The 22,199-nt window shown below is 50.6% G+C and overlaps 1 protein-coding gene across 2 annotated transcripts; it reads left to right on the plus strand.

Annotated features, from left to right (window-relative positions):
* The first annotated feature begins 7,221 nt into the window (after nt 1-7,221).
* On the plus strand, nt 7,222-22,199 carry cacfd1 (calcium channel flower domain containing 1). Of its 2 annotated transcripts, none has more exons than XM_067970007.1 (5): nt 7,222-7,472; nt 12,087-12,159; nt 13,304-13,429; nt 14,507-14,614; nt 17,026-22,199. In XM_067970007.1, the coding sequence occupies exons 1-5, from the start codon at nt 7,322-7,324 to the stop codon at nt 17,120-17,122; spliced, it is 555 nt and encodes a 184-aa protein (XP_067826108.1). In that variant the 5' UTR covers nt 7,222-7,321; the 3' UTR covers nt 17,123-22,199. The 2 variants fall into 2 exon arrangements, with proteins under 2 accessions (XP_067826108.1, XP_067826109.1); XM_067970008.1 differs by having other exon boundaries at nt 17,050-22,199.

Here is a 22,199-nt window from a genome sequence, read left to right on the forward strand (position 1 = left end):
TCCAACACCATCCCTTCCAATCCCGCACCACCCCTTCCAATCCCGCACCACCCCTTCCAATCCCACACCATCCCTTCCAATCCCGCACCACCCCTTCCAATCCCGCACCACCCCTTCCAATCCCACACCATTCCAGCCAATCCCACACCACCCCTTCCAATCCCACACCATTCCAGCCAATCCCACACCACCCCTCCCAATCCCACACCACCCCTTCCAATCCCACACCATTCCAGCCAATCCCACACCACCCCTCCCATTCCCACACCACCCCTTCCAATCCCACACCATTCCAGCCAATCCCACATCACCCCTTCCAATCCCACATCACCCCTTCCAATCCCACACCACCACTTCCAATCCCACACCACCCCTTCCAATCCCACACCACCCCTCCCATTCCCACACCACCCCTTCCAATCCCACACCACCCCTTCCAATCCCACACCACCCCTCCCATTCCCACACCACCCCTTCCAATCCCACACCATTCCAGCCAATCCCACATCACCCCTTCCAATCCCGCACCACCCTTTCCAATCCCACACCACCCCTCCCATTCCCACACCACCCCTTCCAATCCCACACCATTCCAGCCAATCCCGCACCACCCCTTCCATTCCCACACCATCCCTTCCAATCCCACACAACCCCTTCCAATCCCACACCACCCCTTCCAATCCCACACCACCCCTTCCAATCCCACAACACCCCTTCCAATCCCACACCATTCCAGCCAATCCCACACCACCCCTTCCATTCCCACACCATCCCTTCCAATCCCACACAACCCCTTCCAATCCCACACCACCCCTTCCAATCCCACACCACCCCTTCCAATCCCACACCACCCCTTCCAATCCCACACCATTCCAGCCAATCCCGCACCACCCCTTCCAATCCCGCACCACCCCTTCCAATCCCACACCATTCCAGCCAATCCCGCACCACCCCTTCCATTCCCACACCATCCCTTCCAATCCCACACAACCCCTTCCAATCCCACACCACCCCTTCCAATCCCACACCACCCCTTCCAATCCCACACCACCCCTTCCAATCCCACACCACCCCTTCCAATCCCACACCACCCCTTCCAATCCCGCACCACCCCTTCCAATCCCACACCACCCCTTCCAATCCCACACCACCCCTTCCAATCCCACACCACCCCTTCCAATCCCACACCACCCCTTCCAATCCCACACCACCCCTTCCAATCCCACACAACCCCTTCCAATCCCACACCACCCCTTCCAATCCCACACCACCCCTTCCAATCCCGCACCACCCCTTCCAATCCCACACCACCCCTTCCAATCCCACACCATTCCAGCCAATCCCGCACCACCCCTTCCAATCCCGCACCACCCCTTCCAATCCCACACCATTCCAGCCAATCCCGCACCATCCCTTCCAATCCCGCACCACCCCTTCCAATCCCACACCATTCCAGCCAATCCCACACCACCCCTTCCAATCCCGCACCACCCCTTCCAATCCCGCACCACCCCTTCCAATCCCGCACCACCCCTTCCAATCCCGCACCACCCCTTCCAATCCCACACCATTCCAGCCAATCCCGCACCACCCCTTCCAATCCCACACCACCCCTTCCAATCCCACACCATTCCAGCCAATCCCACACCACCCCTTCCAATCCCGCACCACCCCTTCCAATCCCGCACCACCCCTTCCAATCCCACACCACCCCTTCCAATCCCGCACCACCCCTTCCAATCCCGCACCACCCCTTCCAATCCCACACCACCCCTTCCAATCCCGCACCACCCCTTCCAATCCCACACCACCCCTTCCAATCCCGCACCACCCCTTCCAATCCCACACCATTCCAGCCAATCCCACACCACCCCTTCCAATCCCACACCATTCCAGCCAATCCCACACCACCCCTCCCAATCCCACACCACCCCTTCCAATCCCACACCATTCCAGCCAATCCCACACCACCCCTCCCATTCCCACACCACCCCTTCCAATCCCACACCATTCCAGCCAATCCCACATCACCCCTTCCAATCCCACATCACCCCTTCCAATCCCACACCACCACTTCCAATCCCACACCACCCCTTCCAATCCCACACCACCCCTCCCATTCCCACACCACCCCTTCCAATCCCACACCACCCCTTCCAATCCCACACCACCCCTCCCATTCCCACACCACCCCTTCCAATCCCACACCATTCCAGCCAATCCCGCACCACCCCTTCCATTCCCACACCATCCCTTCCAATCCCACACAACCCCTTCCAATCCCACACCACCCCTTCCAATCCCACACCACCCCTTCCAATCCCACACCACCCCTTCCAATCCCACACCATTCCAGCCAATCCCACACCACCCCTTCCATTCCCACACCATCCCTTCCAATCCCACACAACCCCTTCCAATCCCACACCACCCCTTCCAATCCCACACCACCCCTTCCAATCCCACACCACCCCTTCCAATCCCACACCATTCCAGCCAATCCCGCACCACCCCTTCCATTCCCACACCATCCCTTCCAATCCCACACAACCCCTTCCAATCCCACACCACCCCTTCCAATCCCACACCACCCCTTCCAATCCCACACCACCCCTTCCAATCCCACACCATTCCAGCCAATCCCGCACCACCCCTTCCAATCCCGCACCACCCCTTCCAATCCCACACCATTCCAGCCAATCCCGCACCATCCCTTCCAATCCCGCACCACCCCTTCCAATCCCACACCATTCCAGCCAATCCCACACCACCCCTTCCAATCCCGCACCACCCCTTCCAATCCCGCACCACCCCTTCCAATCCCGCACCACCCCTTCCAATCCCGCACCACCCCTTCCAATCCCACACCATTCCAGCCAATCCCGCACCACCCCTTCCAATCCCACACCACCCCTTCCAATCCCACACCATTCCAGCCAATCCCACACCACCCCTTCCAATCCCGCACCACCCCTTCCAATCCCGCACCACCCCTTCCAATCCCACACCACCCCTTCCAATCCCGCACCACCCCTTCCAATCCCGCACCACCCCTTCCAATCCCACACCACCCCTTCCAATCCCGCACCACCCCTTCCAATCCCACACCACCCCTTCCAATCCCACACCATTCCAGCCAATCCCACACCACCCCTTCCAATCCCGCACCATTCCAGCCAATCCCGCACCACCCCTTCCAATCCCACACCACCCCTCCCATTCCCGCACCACCCCTTCCAATCCCACACCACCCCTCCCATTCCCGCACCACCCCTCCCATTCCCACACCACCCCTTCCAATCCCACACCACCCCTTCCAATCCCACACCACCCCTTCCAATCCCACACCATTCCAGCCAATCCCACACCACCCCTTCCAATCCCGCACCATTCCAGCCAATCCTGCACCACCCCTTCCAATCCCACACCATTCCAGCCAATCCCGCACCACCCCAGCCAATCCCGCACCACCCCTTCCAATCCCACACCACCCCTTCCAATCCCACACCATTCCAGCCAATCCCGCACCACCCCTCCCATTCCCACACCACCCCTTCCAATCCCACACCATTCCAGCCAATCCCGCACCACCCCTTCCAATCCCGCACCACCCCTCCCAATCCCGCACCACCCCTTCCAATCCCGCACCACCCCTTCCAATCCCACACCATTCCAGCCAATCCCGCACCACCCCTTCCAATCCCACACCACCCCTTCCAATCCCGCACCACCCCTCCCAATCCCATCCCACCCCTTCCAATCCCGCACCACCCCTTCCAATCCCACACCATTCCAGCCAATCCCGCACCACCCCTTCCAATCCCACACCACCCCTTCCAATCCCGCACCACCCCTCCCAATCCCACATCACCCCTTCCAATCCCACACCACCCCTTCCAATCCCACACCATTCCAGCCAATCCCGCACCACCCCTCCCATTCCCACACCACCCCTTCCAATCCCACACCATTCCAGCCAATCCCGCACCACCCCTTCCAATCCCGCACCACCCCTCCCAATCCCATCCCACCCCTTCCAATCCCACACCACCCCTCCCAATCCCACACCACCCCTCCCAATCCCACACCACCCCTTCCAATCCCACACCACCCCTTCCAATCCCACACCATTCCAGCCAATCCCATCCCATCTAATACCACCTCTGAATCAAAAGATTCTGATGTCTAAGCCCCGCTGGATGTGAATATATAAACTAGGCAGATGCTCTGATTGCATTACTAAGAGAATGCTGCATTGTTGGAGCTGCTGATCTCATGAAGAAGAGCAGGGTGAGGGGTGAGTTCTCCCCGGTGTCCTGGCCAACATTTATCCCTCAACCAACATCACCCAAAAACAGATTAAAGTCTTATTGGTGTTTATGGGATCTTGCTGTGTGTAAATTAGCTGCCACATTTGGGAATGTCCTGAGGATGTGATACGGTGCTATATAAAGACATCTCATCCAATTCCATATTTATGCCAGCCCCTTACCACGTCATTCTATCCTATTCCATTTAAAGCCACCCAGTCCCATTCGACACTACTCCACCTTTCTTATTCCCAGGGATGGTGTTAGGACTGAGCAATGGTGTAAGGTCCCGAACCAGTCAGGGGGCCCCCGAGACAGAATGTAGAGACCTCAAACCCATCCTTCGTACAGGACCCTGCAAGGTAATTGCAGTCTTGCATACTCCGTCCAATCAATTCCAAACTACGTAACCCTAATCGCACTCCCAATTCTCCCTGCATTTTTCACATCCACCTTTATTTTAGAATCTAACACTGCCTGGAATTCCAGCCCCTGTTTGCTTTACTCTCACTCATTCCAGCAATCACCTTGAAACAGGCTCTACATATTGCAATTAAGGAGGCTCCTAATCTTCAAATTAATCTGTAATGAAGTGTTTCGTACATATTAAACTTTGCTTCTCTTTGTATTTATCACTGCCCTTTATTTCTCGCAGTTTAATAAATGATGTTTAACGAGTGGTGTTGCTTGTCTGATCCTGTTGATGAACACGGTGAACTCACTGCACTTGGGATTCATGTGGAGCAGCCACAACGCAGTCGGCCGTGGCTCAGTGGGTAGCACTCCCCCCCCCCCCCCCCCCCTCTGAATCAGAAGGTCGTGTGTTCGAGCCCTACCCTAGAGTCTCGAGCACATAATCCAGGCTGACACTCCTGGTGCACCACCGAGGGAATGCTGCACCATCGAGGGGCCATCTTTCGGATGAGACGATATTCAGAGGATACATCCTCTCGGGTAGATGTAGAAGATCCCACAGCCGTTATTTCAAAGAAGAGCAGGGGAGTTCTCCCCGGTGTCCCCCGCGGGGGACCAATATTTGTCCCTCAACCAACATCACTAAAACTGGAATGCACTGCCTGAAAGGGCGGTGGAAGCAGATTCAATAATAACTTTCAAAAAGGAATTGGATAAATACTTGCAGGGGAAAAATTTACAGGGTTATGGGGAAAGAGCAGGAGAGTGGGACTAATTGGAGAGCTCTTTCAAAGAGCCGACACAGGCATGATGGGCCAAATGGCCTCCTCCTGTGCTGTACCTACTATGATCATTATTACGTTGCTGTTTGTGGGATCTTGCTGTGTGCAAATTAGCTGCTGAGTTTCCTACCTAATAACAGTGGCAACACTTCAAAAGTACTTCAATGGCTTTAAAGCGCTTTGGGACGTCCTTAGGTCATGAAAAGTGCTATATAAATGCAAGTTTGTTCGATCTTTCTTAGCAGCCCTGAGCTAGGGAAGAGAATTTTTTTTTTATTATTCGTTTATGGGATGTGGGTGTCGCTGGCGAGGCCAGCATTGTATTGCCCATCCCTAATTGCCCTTGAGAAGGTGGTGGTGAGCCGCCTTCTTGAACTGAGTGGCTTGCAAGGCCATTTCAGAGGACGATTAAGAATCAACCACATTGCTGTGGGTCTGGAGTCACATGGAGGCCAGACCAGGTTTCCTTCCCTAAAAGGCATTTAGTGAACCAGATGGGTTAACAACAATCTGGTAGTTTCATAGCCACCATTACTGATACTAGTTTTTTTATTATTCCAGATTTTATTTAATTAATTGAATTCAAATTCCCCACCTGCCGTGGCAGGATTTGAACTCATGACTCCAGATTACTAGTCCAGTAACGTAACCACTATGCTACTGCACCCTAAATGATAGTTATTAAGCGATAGCTGCTGGATGGCGGTAGCTACGATGTCAATGGTTAAATAGCCTGCTAACGCACACCAGCTAGGCTCACACAAGTGAAGGCGGCCTGGGTGGGGTACCGCAGAGTGCCCATGGAACTGAACCCCACTGCTTTCTTTCAACAGCAGCACTCTTTACAAAGCTGATGGTGAGTGAACACTGAGTAAGGGTTGAAAAGGAAGCTCATCCATCCAGAAAGAGCTGCAGTCTGTTGCCCGACTACCCTGTCCCATTGCATAAGCTGCTCAATCTGTGCAAATAGCTGCCAGGCATCAGCCCTAAATTTGCCTGCAACTGTTTCATGCCCCTTGTTCCGCTCTCAGTTTAGCTTTAAGTGATATTGTGTGTTCACCTTTCCAATACCATTTACCATCCTTTACCCTCAATCAGGTCCCCTCTCAGCACAGGTTGAAGAGTTCCAGCTTTTCCAGCCTTCCCTCGCCCTCCATAACTCAATTTAACTCCTGTAAACAATTTTACAACACCAAGTTATAGTCCAGCAATTTTATTTTAAATTCACAAGCTTTCGGAGGCTTCCCCCTTCGTCAGGTGAACGATGTGAAAATTTAACTCCTGTCGATCTCACATTGATTGATTTGATTGATTGATTGATTTGATTGATTGATTGCTCAGCAGGGACCTGTTGGGCCGAATGGCCTGTTGCTGCACTTCCAAGGGCCGCTGGTGACCCCGCCCATTGGGGGGGGGGGGCTACTAGTGGCCCCGCCCATTAGGGTGTGGCTTTGCATCTGTGGCACCGCCCAATGCGGCTCCGCCAACTGCAGCGCAGCCCGTGACTCCGCCCATTGAGGTCAGCCAGTGACTCCGCCCATTGAGGTCCGCCCGCGACTCCGCCCATTGAGGTCAGCCAGTGACTCCGCCCACTATCCCCTCAAAGAGCTTCGCGTCCTGTAGGATGACGTTGAAATCTCACGTGACGTATAATTCTATCGTGACATCACTACCGTGACGTATATTCTATCGTGACGCCACTGCCGTGACGGCAGCGCGCTGACAGCCGGCGTGTGACGTGTGCGGGCTCGGGAGCCGGGGACGGAGCTCGGAGCGGCGGCGGGAGCGGGAGCGGGGCGGCGCCGGGCGGACAGTATGCTGAGCTCGGAGGAAGCGAGCGCGGAGCCCGGGGCCGAGGATGCGGCCGCTGCCGGGCCAGCGCCGAGGTCCGGGCAGGGCGGTGCGGACGGGATGACCTGGTGGTACCGCTGGCTGTGCCGGTTAGCGGGAGTGATCGGCGGAGTGTGTGAGTACCGGAGGCCGGGGACCGCCGGGCGGGGAGTGACAGGGCCCGCGTGGCACCGGGCCGGAGGGTGACCGGGGCCGAGTGGCACCGGGCCGGAGGGTGACCGGGGCCGAGTGGCACCGGGCCGGAGGGTGACCGGGCCCGAGTGGCACCGGGCCGGAGGGTGACCGGGCCCGAGTGGCACCGGGCCGGAGGGTGACCGGGCCCGAGTGGCACCGGCCGGAATGAGATGGGTAGGAGTTATACTGCCACCTGTATGACCCTGACCCTGACTCTGACCCCTGCGTGCTGGCGCTGGGGCCGCTTCTCCCCCCTGGCGACCCCCGGTGTGAGTATTCGGGTCGAGGGCAGTGCCAGTCTCGGCTGGTGTCCTCCTGAGGACAGAATTGGCCGGGGCGCAAGGGGCGACTGCCCCTGTGGAGCCTGCTCCCTCCCGTAAGCACCTTGGAAGAGGAGGAGGTGATAAAATTAGAAAGAAACAAAGGTTGACACGTTCCCCGGGGAGCGTCTGTCGTGACGGGTCGGTGTGCCCGGCTCGCTCCATCAACAGAGGAGGAAGCTTCTGGGAATGTGGCATTTCTAAGACTACCTGGAGAGGGAGGAAGGTTGTGAGGAGCGGGGGGACCGGGGGAACGAGGAGAGGGGCCGACCAGTGGCTGATGGCAGGTGATGTGGGGATCTTGCGTTACTTGCTTCCCATTCACTTGGGGAGCTCGGGACAGATAGTGTGTAATAGAGGCTGGATTCCAGAGACGCCTCGCTATAACGCTCTGTAACCGAGTCTGTGCTGGTTACTCGAGTTCTCTCGTGAGCTGCTTGTTTTGCTCGGGGTCCGATTACACACTAGGCTTATTGTCCGTGTGGTTGATAGTGAGGAGGAAAGCTGTAGACCGCAGGAAGATATCAATCGGCTGGTCAGGTGGGCAGAAAAGTGGCAAATGGAATTCAATCCAGAGAAGTGTGAGGTAATGCATTTGGGGAGAGCAAACAAGGCAAGGGAATACACAATAAATGGGAGGATACTGAGTGGTGTAGAGGAAGTGAGGGACCTTGGAGTGCATGTCCACAGATCCCTGAAGGTAGCAGGACAGATAGATAAGGTGGTTAAAAGACATACAGGATATTTTCCTTTATTAGCTGAGGCATAGAATATAAGAGCAAAGAGATTATGCTAAAACTGTATAAAACATTGGTTAGACCACAGCTTGAGTACTGCGCACAGTTCTGGTCGTCACGTTACAGGAAAGATGTGATTGCACTAGAGAGGTCACAGAGGAGATTTACAAGGATGTTGACAGGATTGGAGAATTTTAGCTATGAGGAAAGATTGGATTGGCTGGGGTTGTTTTCTTTGGAACAGAGGAGGCTGAGGGGAGATTTAATTGCGGTGTATAAAATTATGACAGGACTAGATAGAGTGGATAGGAAGGACCTATTTCCCTCAGCAGAGGGGTCAATAACCAGGGGGCATAGATTTAAAGTAATTGGTAGAAGGATTAGAGGGGAGCTGAGGAGAATTTTTTCACCCAGAGGGTGGTGGGGGTCTGGAACTCACTGCCTGAAAGGGTGGGAGAGGCAGAAACCCTCAACTCATTTAAAAAGTACCTGGATGTGCACCTGAAGTGCCGAAACCCACAGGGCCACGGACCAAGTGCTGGAAAGTGGGATTGAACTGGATAGCTCTTTTTTGGCCGGCACGGACACGATGGGCCGAATGGCCTCCTTCTGTGCCATAGCTTTCTATGATTCTATGAAATCCTGGGGAGGAAAGGAGGAACCTTGTGGCTTTGGATCACGTGGTTCAGAGAGTAAAGGAACGCAGACAAGATCCCAGAGTGCTGAAAATAATCTGAATGTGTCGGATGTAGGGAGATGGCCAGGCACCCCTGCTGGGGAGCTGCCTTGTTGCCATGAGTTGGAGCCGGATATAAGTACAGCCATTTCTATCGACCCCTCAGTCTTTGCCACTTGAGAACCTGTGGGACGATCTGTTGCTTAGAGCAGGTCGTACATATTTAACAAGGAGTTCTATAATTCAACACGGGTAATCAGATCCAGAACCGCATGCAGTAGGAGTAGACTGAGTTATACCACCTGGCTCTAAAGGATCCTCTTCTTCCTTAGTTTCTCCAGTTTTGTGACATTGATACAGATTGAAGATGTTTTTACCAGAATTATTTAGTGAATTACATAAAACGTACAGCACAGAACTGGTCCATGCTGGTGTTTATGCTCCACACGAGCCTCCTCCCTCCCCTCTTCATCTCACCCTATCAGCATATCCTTCTATTCCTTTCTCTCTCGTGTTTATCGAGCTTCCCCTTAAACGTATCCACACTATTCGCCTCAACTACTCCGTGTGCGAGCGAGTTCCACATTCTCACCACTCTCTGGGTAAAGATTAGCACTAATCTAGGAAAAATCACACCTAATTCATCCCCTCTGGTTTCTGTCACCCTCCCCAGTGACAGGCTTGTAGCCGTCACTGCTTCACCTCTGTGTAATGCAGCTCACCAGGTGCCCACACGTGGGCAGGGTGTGGGGGGTCACTGGATAGCGATCAGGAGTGGAACTCCAGCTGTTCCCTCCTGCCCTCTCCAGCTTACGGTAGCAAAAATCCCATTGTCTCACCTCAGCCAGCTAAAAGCGCCTACATCAGCACAGGCTGGGATCAAACCCTGAGGCCTCTGTGGCTCGGTACCACGCCAGGCAGTCCATTTACCCATTGGGACCTCGGGGGGGAGCTTTTAGCAACATCATTAACCGGATGCAAACACCTGTAGTATTTTGCAGAGGCCCAGAACGTTGTCTGGGATTCTTGCGGGTTTAATGTGGTTACGAGAGGTTTCGTAAACAGTTCCCTGGTCTCAGCTGAGGTTTTGTGGCCAGTAATAGAGCGGCAGAGGTTGCAACTTAATTCAGAGCTCCGAGCATTTTATATGACAGCACAGCACAGTGTGCATGTCATCTCCCTCACTAGAGGAGGAAAAAAAAGCATGATCACAGACTCAGGTCAATGTTATAATTTAATCTCTGGAAGAGACAGTGAGACCAATGCATCTCGACCCACTCTGAGTTTAATTTTGTTCTAACTGTGAAGGTCCACGGTCCAGGCCACCAGTGAGGGCGAAAGGAGTGGGAGAGACAAATGCAGAAATAGTGATCGGGTGTCACCGAGCTCGGGTTTTAAAAGCCTAGAGATTGAAGAAATCAGACTGAGGGAAATGCTTTCCATAGTTTTGAAGTCCTGTGAAAGAAAGACTTGCATTTCTATCACGCCTTTCATGACTCCAGGACGTCCCAACACGCCTCACAGTCAATGAAGTACTTTTTTTGAATTGTAGTCACTGTTGTAATGTAGGAAACGCAGCAGCCAGTTTGTGCACAGCAAGATCCCACAAACAGCAATGAGATAAATGACCAGATCATCTCCTTGTGATGTTGGTTGAGGAATAAATATTGGCCAGGACACCGGGGAGAACTCCCCTTTACTTCGAATGATGCCCTGGGATCTTTTACATCCACCTGAGGGCAAATGGGGGCCTCGGTTTAACATCTCATCTGAAAAACGGCACCTCCGACAGTGCAGCGCTCCCTCGCTCCTGGATGGGGAGCGTCAGCCTGGATTTTGTGCTGAAGTCTCTGGAGTGGGGCTCGAACTGAGAATCCCTACGTGGTCAGTTTTCAGTAAAATATTAAAATGCCTACGTGGCAAAGAAGCAGAATGCAAAATGGTTAGAAAGGGTTAATTAGTTAGTAACTGAGATTGATACAAGTGGCCTGGCCCTCCTGCTGGGCCATATGTTTGCTTAGTCAGCAGGCCTGCATTGTCTTATCAATGATAGGTCTTTGATGTGAGTCAAGGACTGGTCTGAATATCTCCATGTTTATGGCAGATCAATATAGGTAACGAGCTTAGCCAAAGTTGAAAGACATTCCAGGTTGGGAGATAAGGAACAGAAGGGACAGGGAAGAACATTCCAAGTTGGAAGGTGAGGAAGTGTCCCCTTTGATGTCTAACAGCAGCATGATCAGCACATGGACGATTTAGGATTGGCCGGAAATAATGTAACCTCGCATGGCAACCTATGCCCGGCTTATGATTGGTGTTGACCCTCGTTAAGTATGTTCCAACCCTATTCATCTGTATAAAAACGTGTGGATTTCTGTATGTTTTTGTTCTTGCTCTGCCAGCATAGAGGGACTCTATCAGGAGTCCAAATCAATGCTGCAGACTAAGAACCCTGCTATTAAAGATGTGTTGAACTTTAAAATGTATTCGACTTCAGTTATTACTGAACCAGACTGAGGGGAAAGAATCCGGATCGTCAGAACCCACCGCCTTCTGACTCAGGCGAAAGTGCTGCCCGCTGGGTCACGGCCGACACGTGGAATTAGAGTAATGCATTGCGCAGTGAGCCTTGATCTGAACACCGTGGGGTGGAAGTGTGGGAAGGATGTTGAATTCGGAGGTTAGAAGGAACCAGAAGGGGAGGTGCAGCGGAACGCTGACCAGAGGAGGATGTGACGGGGGACAGTGAGCGGATGTGTTGTGTAACCCGCCTGTCGCTTCAGGCAGTACTGAGCCACTCTCTCTCCTGATTGTTTTTGCAGCGTGTGCAATTGCTGGAGTTTGGAATTGTGTCACAATTGATCCCCTCAACATTGCTGCCGGGGTCTGGATGGTGTAAGTAAATGTGCAAAAGCTGCAGTGCCCAGCTGTACTTTTGTGATTCTGGAAAACACATTTTGAAGTTCTGCTGTGTGTCTGTGTCTCTCACTCCCCCCTCCCCAAACCCCCTCACTTCTGTTAAAACCACTGGGGTCATTTTAACCTGACGTCCCTTGGCGGGAAACTGACAGGATCAGATGGGCTGGCTGATTTTACCCTCCACTGATGTCGATGGAAAGTAAAATCGGGCGGCCGATTTAATCCCGTCAGTTTGCACCCCACCACCACCCACCCCCCCCTGCAATTTTTATTTCCCAACTAGCCGTTGCCCTGAGCAGCCTGTCCCGCACACTTTACCTCCTCATTGCTGAAACCTAGATTCATCGAGCTGCCTCCTTGCTCTCTCCTCCAATCCCCAGCTTTGCCATCCCTGAACTGCTATTTCCTGACATCCTGGTAAATAAATCTGAAGATTGAAAGTTGAATTTCAGGAGCAGTTTGATATATTGTGGTAAGTGGCATTATCATTTCTTGTGGTAGTTTGGCTCGGTTTTGTTGTAATCCCCTTCCCCACTGAGGTGGTTTATGTATAGCCTGGGCCGGAACACGTGGTCCTGAATACTGACTTCAATCACCTTCGTAATGTCGGTCAAGATGCGTCTGACACCTGTTGCAATGGGAATATTTCATCACAAGGATGAGTAAAGGCCATTCGGCCCTTCGGTGCTCTGACTCCCAGCTGAATTTTGAATGTCACATTCTAGTATTCTGCAAGGTGAATTATTCCAAACTTTTCTCACTCTTTGAATAAAGACGTTCTTCCTACTATCTGTTCACGTAGAATTACATAGAATTTTACAGCACAGAAACAGGGCATTTTGTCCATGCCGGTGTTTATGCTCCACACGAGCCTCCTCCCTCCCTACTTCATCTCACCTTATCAGCATATCTTTCTCCCACGTGTGTTTATCCAGCTTCCCCTTAATTGCGTCTACACTATTCGCCTCATCCACTCCTTGTGGTAACGAGTTCCACATTCCAACCACTGAGTACAATCTTGAGTTATGATCTTTATAAAAAAAATTGTTTTGATAGTGAGTTACAGCGAATCCTCTGTCTGTCATGCTGTAAAACTGCCCTTTTATCTTTCCACCGACAGGCTGAATGCATTTGTCCTTTTCCTCTGTGAAGCCCCATTCTGCTGTCAGTTTATCGAATTCGCAAATGCTGTATCTGCAAGAGCAGATAAACTGAGATACTGGCAGAAAGCAATCTTCTACTGCGGGTAAGTGCTGGGTGTCGGAGGGGGCAAGTGGGGGAAAAGGTTTGAGTGGATCATGCTGGCCACTGGCATAGCTTGTCATAGTGAGTGTACGGTCTGTAATGTAACTGGCGGTCAGTGTGACTGGTCTGTAATGTAACTGGCGGTCAGGGTGGGCGGTCTGTAATGTAACTGGCGGTCAGGGTGGGCGGTCTGTAATGTAACTGGCGGTCAGGGTGGGCGGTCTGTAATGTAACTGGCGGTCAGGGTGGGCGGTCTGTAATGTAACTGGCGGTCAGGGTGGGCGGTCTGTAATGTAACTGGCGGTCAGGGTGGGCGGTCTGTAATGTAACTGGCGGTCAGGGTGGGCGGTCTGTAATGTAACTGGCGGTCAGGGTGGGCGGTCTGTAATGTAACTGGCGGTCAGGGTGGGCGGTCTGTAATGTAACTGGCGGTCAGGGTGGGCGGTCTGTAATGTAACTGGCGGTCAGGGTGGGCGGCCTGTAATGTAACTGGCGGTCAGGGTGGGCGGCCTGTAATGTAACTGGCGGTCAGGGTGGGCGGCCTGTAATGTAACTGGCGGTCAGGGTGGGCGGTCTGTAGTTATTTTCTAACTCTAAAGCATTTTATTTGACAATCAGACATGACAGTTTTTGCCAGAAAGAAAGAAGTAGCATCTCATTACACCCTTTCAGGCGCAAGAACGAAGGAATGATCAGGTCCTTTATCGTGGGAGATGAGAAGGTTCTTTCCTACGCTGTCTTCTCCCACATCCCTTGACCCCACCTTCCCACCATATCATGCTGGCTCAACCATGATGTCACACTGACCGCCAGTTACTTTACAGACCAGTCACACATCCCTCAACCCCATCTCTCTCTCTCTCCCTCTCTCTCAACCCCTTTCCAGAAACACATTTAATTGCCCTTTGATCCCATTTACCCGTTCTGTTTCATTGTCCCTCCCTGGTAACTTATTCCATGACTCGATTCCCCTCTGGATGGGAAAGTTCCCCTTGATTTCCCAGCTCTGGTGGTAGTTTCTGGGACGATATCCGGGTGCAGCGTATCTGAGATTTTTTTTTCCTCTCTTGCCCCACAGAATGGCGATTTTCCCAGTATTCCTGCGGTTTTCAATCACTACGTTGTTTGGGAATGGAATTGCTTTTGCTTCAGGGGTACTTTACGGACTCGCGTCACTTGGCAAAAAGTGAGTTTTCATTAAACTTCAAAAGTATATTCTTGGGTGACTCGATCTTGTTTTAGTACGGGCAGTTTGGAAATGTTGGCGGTCACAGGACTGACCACAATTGTATGCTTAGTGACCTAGAATGCATAATCCTAAACTGACTTAGGGCAGTTTGCCTTAATTTGTATCTGCTGAAAAGATCAGGGAGAAACAAAATGGAAGCATGTCCATATATGGGTACAAATGGTGATGGTGCCACTGATTGAAGATAGATGATTTCATGTTAGTGTGGATATCGCAGGGAGTTTGGGGATATATAAAGAGGTGTCTTAAAGGGGAGACGGGGTCAGAACAGGAGCAGGGAACAAAGGAACAGACAGCTTCAACACATAGTCAACTATTCTCCAAAGGATTTGGGTAATATCCATCTTTCATACTTACTGCCTTGGTATTCTGTGTAACTAGTTGTACTTGATCATTAAAATTGGGCTGCATATAGTGACTCTACTATACACGGCCAGAATGGTGGTGATTGGGTAATTCCCCCATCAATCAAGTCTGGAGATGCACTGCTGTAAGTGACTGGGATTGATTTTATGCACCTAATTTGCATTATGTAACTATCCTCCACTCACTGCATTTTGCTGGAGAAATCACCCTGCTTTTGTCGGGAGAAGTTGCTGTAGTTTCGGTCATGAGTTCCGTTTGCTGTAGTTTGTAGAGACTCTTTTTCAACAGACTCTGCTGAGTAAATAGACGTTGTTTGCTGTATTGTGCTGTTTAAATAGACTTTGTTTGCTGTAAAATAGACTGTTTGCTGTGAGTCCTGCCGTAAGTCCCGCCCCGCATCTATCTCATTGGCTGACACAGTGGTGTCAATACTCGCTGTGTTAAAATTGCTGATCCAAACTGTATTGGTTGTCTCGTCGAGCTGATCTACAGATGTCTGTGTGTGTGTGTGTATTTCGGGTGAGGACGGGGTAGGGTTGGTTGTGATGCCCTGCACAGTTGAATAGCCAGCCGGCATTCCTTGCCTGGGCCACTTGGGCATGGTACCAGAGGGCGGCTGTGGGCCCCGTACTCCAGCCCGAGGAAAGAAATGGATCTTTGCCTGACTGATGGTGGGTGGGCTGCTGTTGGACTCAAAATGTTGAGTCTCCCCAAGTTACCTGGGGGATAAACCAAGCCCCAAGGCCCCTCTTGTGCAACATCCGGCATTTGCTGTCAAAGTGGCATTAAAGGAAGTTATGCTAAACCTTTATAAATCACTGGTCAGGCCCCAGCTGGAGTATTGTGTCCAATTCTGGGCACTGCACTTTAGGAAGGATGTCAAGGCCTTGGAGAGGGTGCAGAGGAGATTTACTGGAATGGTACCAGGGATGAGGGACTTCAGTTATGTGGAGAGACTGGAGAAGCTGGGATTGTTCTCCTTTTAAAGCAGAGAAGGTTATGGGGAGATTTAATAGAGGTGTTCAAAATCATGAAGGGTTTTGATAGAATAAATAAGGAGAAACTGTTTCCAGTGGCAGGAGGGTCGGTAACCAGAGGACACAGATTTAAGATAATTGGCAAAAGAATCAGAGGGGAGATGAGGAGAATTTTTTTTACGCAGCGAGTTGTTCTGATCTGGAATGCGCTGCCTGAAAGGGCGGTGGAAGCAGATTCAATAATAACTTTCAAAAGGAAAATTGGATAAATACTTGAAGGAGAAAAAATGCAGGGCTCTGGGGAAAGAGCAGGGGAGTGGGACTAATTGGATAGCTCTTTCAAAGAGCCGGCACAGGCATGATGGGCCGAATGGCCTCCTTCTGTGCTGTAAGATTCTGTGATAACACAGGTCACCCATGGATGTTTCCTGACGCAGGTGACAAGGAAGAGAAGGGCAAAATACTGCGGATGCTGGAAATCTGAAATAAAAACAGAAAATGCTGGAGAAGCTCAGCAAGTGAGGCAGCATCTGTGGAGAGAGAAACAGAGTTAACGTTTCAGGTCGATGACCCTTTGTCAGAACTGGAAGAAGTTGAAGATTAAACAGTTTTCCTCCTTGCTTAAAAACTGTTTAAACCTCAACTTCTTCCAGTTCTGACGAAAGGTTTTGACCTGAATCGTTAACTCTGTTTCTTTCTCTGCAGACGCTGCCTCACCCTGCTTGAGTATTTCCAGCATTTTCTGCTTTTATTTAAGGTAGAGAAGGGAATGACCTCAACAAGTGTAAGCCTCCTCTCGCTGTGGGTTATAAATAAACCAGGGGAACGTCGGAGCTTTTAAACCCAGGCAATTCAGGGCAGTCAAACTTGCTGATCTTTTGGTCACTGGGAATGTTTAATTTAACCGTCTGCTTGTAGTCGTGTAAGCAGGATTTGTACTACTTGTGTTGCACGCTTGCTAATGGAGTCTCTCTCTCTCTCCTCCCCCACCCCCCCCCCCAAAAGGGGTGATGCCATTTCATATGCCAGGCTCCAAGACAGGAACATGGCCGATGAGGAAAAACTGACGGGAACTATCAACAGAGAGACAGCAGCGCAGTAAAAGCACCTCGACGCGTTTTACAGTGCACGGCTGCAGGTTAACAAACTGGCTGAGCTTTCTCTCGTGTATAAATCTATATATAATCTATGCACTACAGAGAGGGTCCAACTTCAATTGCCTCTCTCTTTGTTCGATGTGCAATTGTTAGTTCAATTGAAAAGAAACTGACAGCTCTTCTTAAAAAAATCGTTTTTTTTGTACTTCTGCTGCAATTATGTGGGTTTTTGTTTCGAGCTGTAGTTAATCCAGTTATTGACTGTAAATCACTAGGGTTTGACATTTTTTGTACTGTGACCACAGCAGGTGCTCGAATTATGTTCCGAAGGAGTGGATCAAATGTAGCCCAGCAGCGGCCGCTGGGAGCTTTGCACCATCTGGGAGGTCTATTGTATTACAACAATAATGAGATTCAGGTCACGGGTCGCACTGACTGTACTGTCATTGTCTTAAAGCATAGTTTAATATAGAACGTACTGCTCTTTTCAGCTCTTCCAATCTGGGTTGGAAGGTGAAGTCTTTGTCCATTAATTGAAAATTGGTTGTTACACTGGGATTGCTCTCCCTAACGACCCCTGCCACCCTTTCCAAAGTAGAGTTGACTTTTCCACTGGGAACAGTTGCACAATGTGATACAGCTGCTCTCGTTCTGAATCTGCTCATTTGTCTGCAGCTGGATTTGGAAACCATGGAGAACGACTGTGCAAGATCTGTCTGCGTGCAGTGTCTCCAAAGCTGCGTTCCTGACTCTCGCAATTCTGACTGCAGCTTCCTGATTTTGGATGGCGGGAGGGAGGGGGAACGTAGACAGCAGCAACGTGGAAATTGCGTTGCCATCTTGTATATCCAGATCAAGCTGGTCCTGTCCACAGCCAGTGCCAAGAACGAAGGTTCTTTCTGTTTCCCCCAGGGGAGAAGACTCACTCCCTTCTTTATGCTGCAGTGCTGTACTTTCAATTACACTGAGTGAGACACCTAGGGGAGACTTACGATGCACTGATGGGTGAAGCAGTGGGAATAAGCCATTTTTATCTCCGACCGTGAGTTCTAACCTGGTTTAAATGATGAGAGGCTGCACCACTGGCCTGTGTGAGCTGTACCATAGGGGCGTGATTTTGATAGTTGCCTGTCTTACCTGCGGTGAATTATAGTGAAGGCTCCAGTGAGATACGTGCTGGAATAGGGGGCAGTGAGCTGATTACCTCATCCTTATAACTGTCGTTACCCATCCCGGTGTAAACAGTGCTGGAATATTTGCTATGACTCAGCCCAATTTTTGCCCTTTCCCAGTGTGAGGCTCAGATCCCAGACCAGAAATGGGTAGGAGTTTCCCTGTGCTGCCACTTCCCATTTAAGGGCTACACGTACCTCTTGTACTTGCTCCCAATTATTAACAGACAGTCAAATGTGGCACCAAAGTGACCTGAATTGTACGTCTTAACTGCAATGTTAATTTTTTTTTTGATTATGCAAGGGACTGATTGTTAGTGATTCGAGAGGGGGTAATTGCATCTAACCCATGGTCTGGGACAGCCTGATAACTGACATCAGGAGACATCAGGTAAAAATGATCTGGATCTTTAATGTAGACTTTCTTTTTGAGTGCGAGTTGTGTGCTGTGTATAGGACGCCCAGAAGTAAATTAGACTTCTAATCAGTGTGAGAGGGGAGGATTGTGTGACACTTAGAAACTCCAGGAGATCTCCCGACTGGCACTGTTGTTATAAACGTTAAAGACACTGTATAAATGCAAGTTGTTGTAGTATCACATCTCCGCTGTTTTAGCGCCGGGGTTGGTATGACCATGGTATGAGGTCTGCACCAGTTGGCATATCTTCCCTTCTTGTTGAGGTTTATAAACTCCAGGAGTTTCACCAAGTCTCCACCCCTGAAATGACGTATAGCATCGTGTGGAGGGAACGCTCCTGCGGTATTGCCTCAGGTCCCAGTGTTGTGGATCAAACACTAACCTTGGAACGTGCTCCCCGCTGTTAGTTTATATAGAAGCACATACTTTGCGTGGTTGTAGTTGAGAATGACTGGGTGTATTTAGTTGTTTTGTGTTTTATAGTTATGGTATTAGTGCTGTTTAGAGAGAAAGGTATCTTCAGTTCCATGATGTAATAGGAAACCATATATGATGCTTACAATAGTTTCCAGAGTGAACTTGCCCAGTCTGTATGATGGAGAGGAGGTTGAGGAATGACGTGCTCTGTAAACCCAGGGTCTCCGTTCCCCTGTAACCTGCAGTGAAATAAAATCCCAACAGCACATCAGTACAATCTGTGATTCAATCCAGGGACTCTCCTTTAACACCAGTCACCAGTAGAACAAAAGCTCGCTGAAATCTCAATCGTACGAACTCTGCGCTCTCCACCTGTAAATATAATCTGGAGTGACGCTGGTTTAGAGTGTGTAGGAGAGTGGGAGAGCACTGAGGATCTTTCAGCAGTTGAGTGAGTTAGCTGATCTCACTCAAAGCAAGTGGTGAGGAGGGGGGGATCTTCCCCCCTCCGCACTGGGCTGGAAAGTGAACGTGTGAATGTTTAGGGGAGGAGAGGATTGGACTGAGATGCCCTCTACAGTGGAATAGCCTGCTCTCACTCACTGTGTAGACACAAGGGTAGTGGCCGATTGGGTGAGGTACTGGGGTTGGAGGTGAGCACCTTCAGGAGAGGAGAGCTGTCTGAGCTTTGTGCCTGCGTTAGTAGTTGTGTGAAACTCTCAATGTGCACCTGCTCCAGACTCCAGTGTTTTCTAAAGCTCGCTATACTGTACGATCTTTCAGTATTAGAAGAAATGAGAAGTGTGTATTCCTAGGTTACAATGTGTGTCGAGTGGGTTAAATTTACCCAGGGGCAAATCAAGAAATCTTGCTGAAGACCCGCAGTGCAATAGCATGAGGTTTGCAAAGGTTAGGAGCGTGCATGGCCGAGGAGAAAACTGAAGATGCCCTCTTCGAGCACATATGGCGGGAAAAGGTTGTTTAACACTCAGTGACTTGCCTGTACACAGCCCTTTCTGTTTATACACAGCAGTTACAGCACAGAAACAGGCCATTCGGCCCATCTGGTCCGTGTCAGCGTTTACCCTTAACCTGGAGCGAATCACATTTACCTGCCCTGTTCCCGTAGCCATTCATCCCCTTTTCCTTCATCCTCTTATCCACTCTAATCTTGAATGTTGACATAACTTCTGCCTCAGCCACTAACCCTGGCAGTGAATCCCACAGCCTCACAACTGAGTGAAAAAGTTTCTCTTGCCCTCTGTTCTAAATCTCTTACATTTAATCTTGTAGTTATGGCCCCTCAATTACTGGAAATAGTCTTATTCACCCTGTCCTGTCCTTTCATAGTTTTAAACACTTTTATCATATTGCCCCCATAATCTGTGGTGGTCTAACCAGAAAAGCCCCAATTTCTCAGGACATTCTGTTTCCTCACCGCAAGCAGCATCCTGCTGAATCTGTGCTGTCCCCTCTCCCCAAAGTGTGGAGCCCAATACTGCATACTGTCGTCCAACAGTGGCCTTAAGGTTTTATACAGGCTCATTATTACCTCATGGATTTTTGTATTTTATACCTCTTTTGATGAATCCTATTTATTTATTAGCTGCTAGTTTTGCCCCTGTGCCGGTAACAGGTTTGAGCAGTGCTGTGGACACCAGCCTCACTGCGAGCTGTTACAGACTGGCGATTGTGGGAATCCCGCAGATCTGGTCTCCAGGTCTCCTGTTGTGATATTGAGAGTTGCTGTGGATCAGCCACATTTTAAATGATATAACCCCCGCCGCTGGGGTTTACCCTTCAGTTTGTGGTGTTACATTACTGTTCTCGGCATTGTCACTGGGGCTAACCTGGGAGCTGCGATAACTCTAAACAGTTAACATTTTAACTGTGATCAGCTCCCCCCCCCCCCGCCTCCCAGTGTGAGGCTCAGTCACCAGAGCAGAAGGGTCTCTGATTCTACCTCCCACGAGTTAACAGGTCTCAGCTGAACAATGGAGGCGACTACACTGGTGTATCTGAGCGAGGGAGGGGAAGAAACGGCCAGGGCTCCTGATCCCAATCACTATGGAAAGTGTCGGTGTGTGTAATGTTGGAGTGTGCGGATATTGGGTTTGGACACGATTGAGCTGGGCTGTGATTTCCAACCCTCCCCCCAGCGGTCCTCGAGTGTCCTGCTAATGCTCACTGCCTCACGTTACGAGGATTGGACGTTGGGCTGAGGGACCGAAGGATATTCGGTGCCTGTACATCCCATTTCCCAGTGAGAGTCGGAGCCTTCAGGAGTGATGGGGAGAATATTGGCAGGAGGAGGTGATAGCGGGCGTGACCTGCCCGGATGTTGACTGAGAGTCACTGGGAATGCTTGCCTGACTTTCGACTTTCTCTTTTATCAAAAAATCAATCTTTGTAGCTCATTATAAGTTATTGCTTCTGTTAAAAATTTTTAATATCCTTAGCTATTCGTTGTTGATGCAATAATGCAACATATAACCAGTCCGTCTAAACAGAGCACAGATACTGCAAAGAGTTTGACTCGAGTTTGTCTCATACCCAACCTTCCAGCCTGAGAGTGGATTGTTCCTTGGCGTGGAGATTCCAAGTTGCATTGTTCCACTCTCCCAGTGGGGCACAGTGTGAGTCGGAGGGTTTAAAAGGACACTCGCCTTAAATCTCTTGCATCGAATACAGTCCGAGGACACTGGCATCGTGAAACAAGTGGCTCAGGTCACTGTGACATAGTCTGGGAAAATCCCCTGCAGCTGCTCCCGTTCCCTGGCGTTTCTTCACCAGAAGTGTGCTGGAAAATCTGATTGTGCATAAACAGGTAGACGGGGTTTCCTCCGCACATCCAGCGGAGTGGGAGCAGCTCCGGGGAATTTCCCCGCCGTAGCTATGCAGCCGTGGTAGTCACGCACTGAATACCAGCACTAACTGGGGGGGTGGGGTCTCGCTCAGTCTCTGTGCCGGAGCTCACTTGATTTCCGCAGTTTGTCCTTGAGAAGTTATTTAAATGTCTGTTTGTAGAAGCACATCTTTGACCATTTACTGTGAAATAAAAAGGATTTTATCCTG

This window comes from Heptranchias perlo, chromosome 31 (genome assembly GCF_035084215.1).
Source record: "Heptranchias perlo isolate sHepPer1 chromosome 31, sHepPer1.hap1, whole genome shotgun sequence".
NCBI lineage: Eukaryota > Metazoa > Chordata > Chondrichthyes > Hexanchiformes > Hexanchidae > Heptranchias > Heptranchias perlo.

What these genes read in the sequence shown, in the direction of transcription:
- cacfd1 (XM_067970007.1), top strand. Translation starts at nt 7,322, where the DNA reads ATGCTGAGCTCGGAGGAAGCGAGCGCGGAGCCCGGGGCCGAGGATGCG. An exon ending in AAAGCAATCTTCTACTGCGG is followed by an intron (nt 13,430 to 14,506) that starts GTAAGTGCTGGG and finishes CTTGCCCCACAG; the next exon opens with AATGGCGATTTTCCCAGTAT. An exon ending in CTCGCGTCACTTGGCAAAAA is followed by an intron (nt 14,615 to 17,025) that starts GTGAGTTTTCAT and finishes CCCCCCCAAAAG; the next exon opens with GGGTGATGCCATTTCATATG.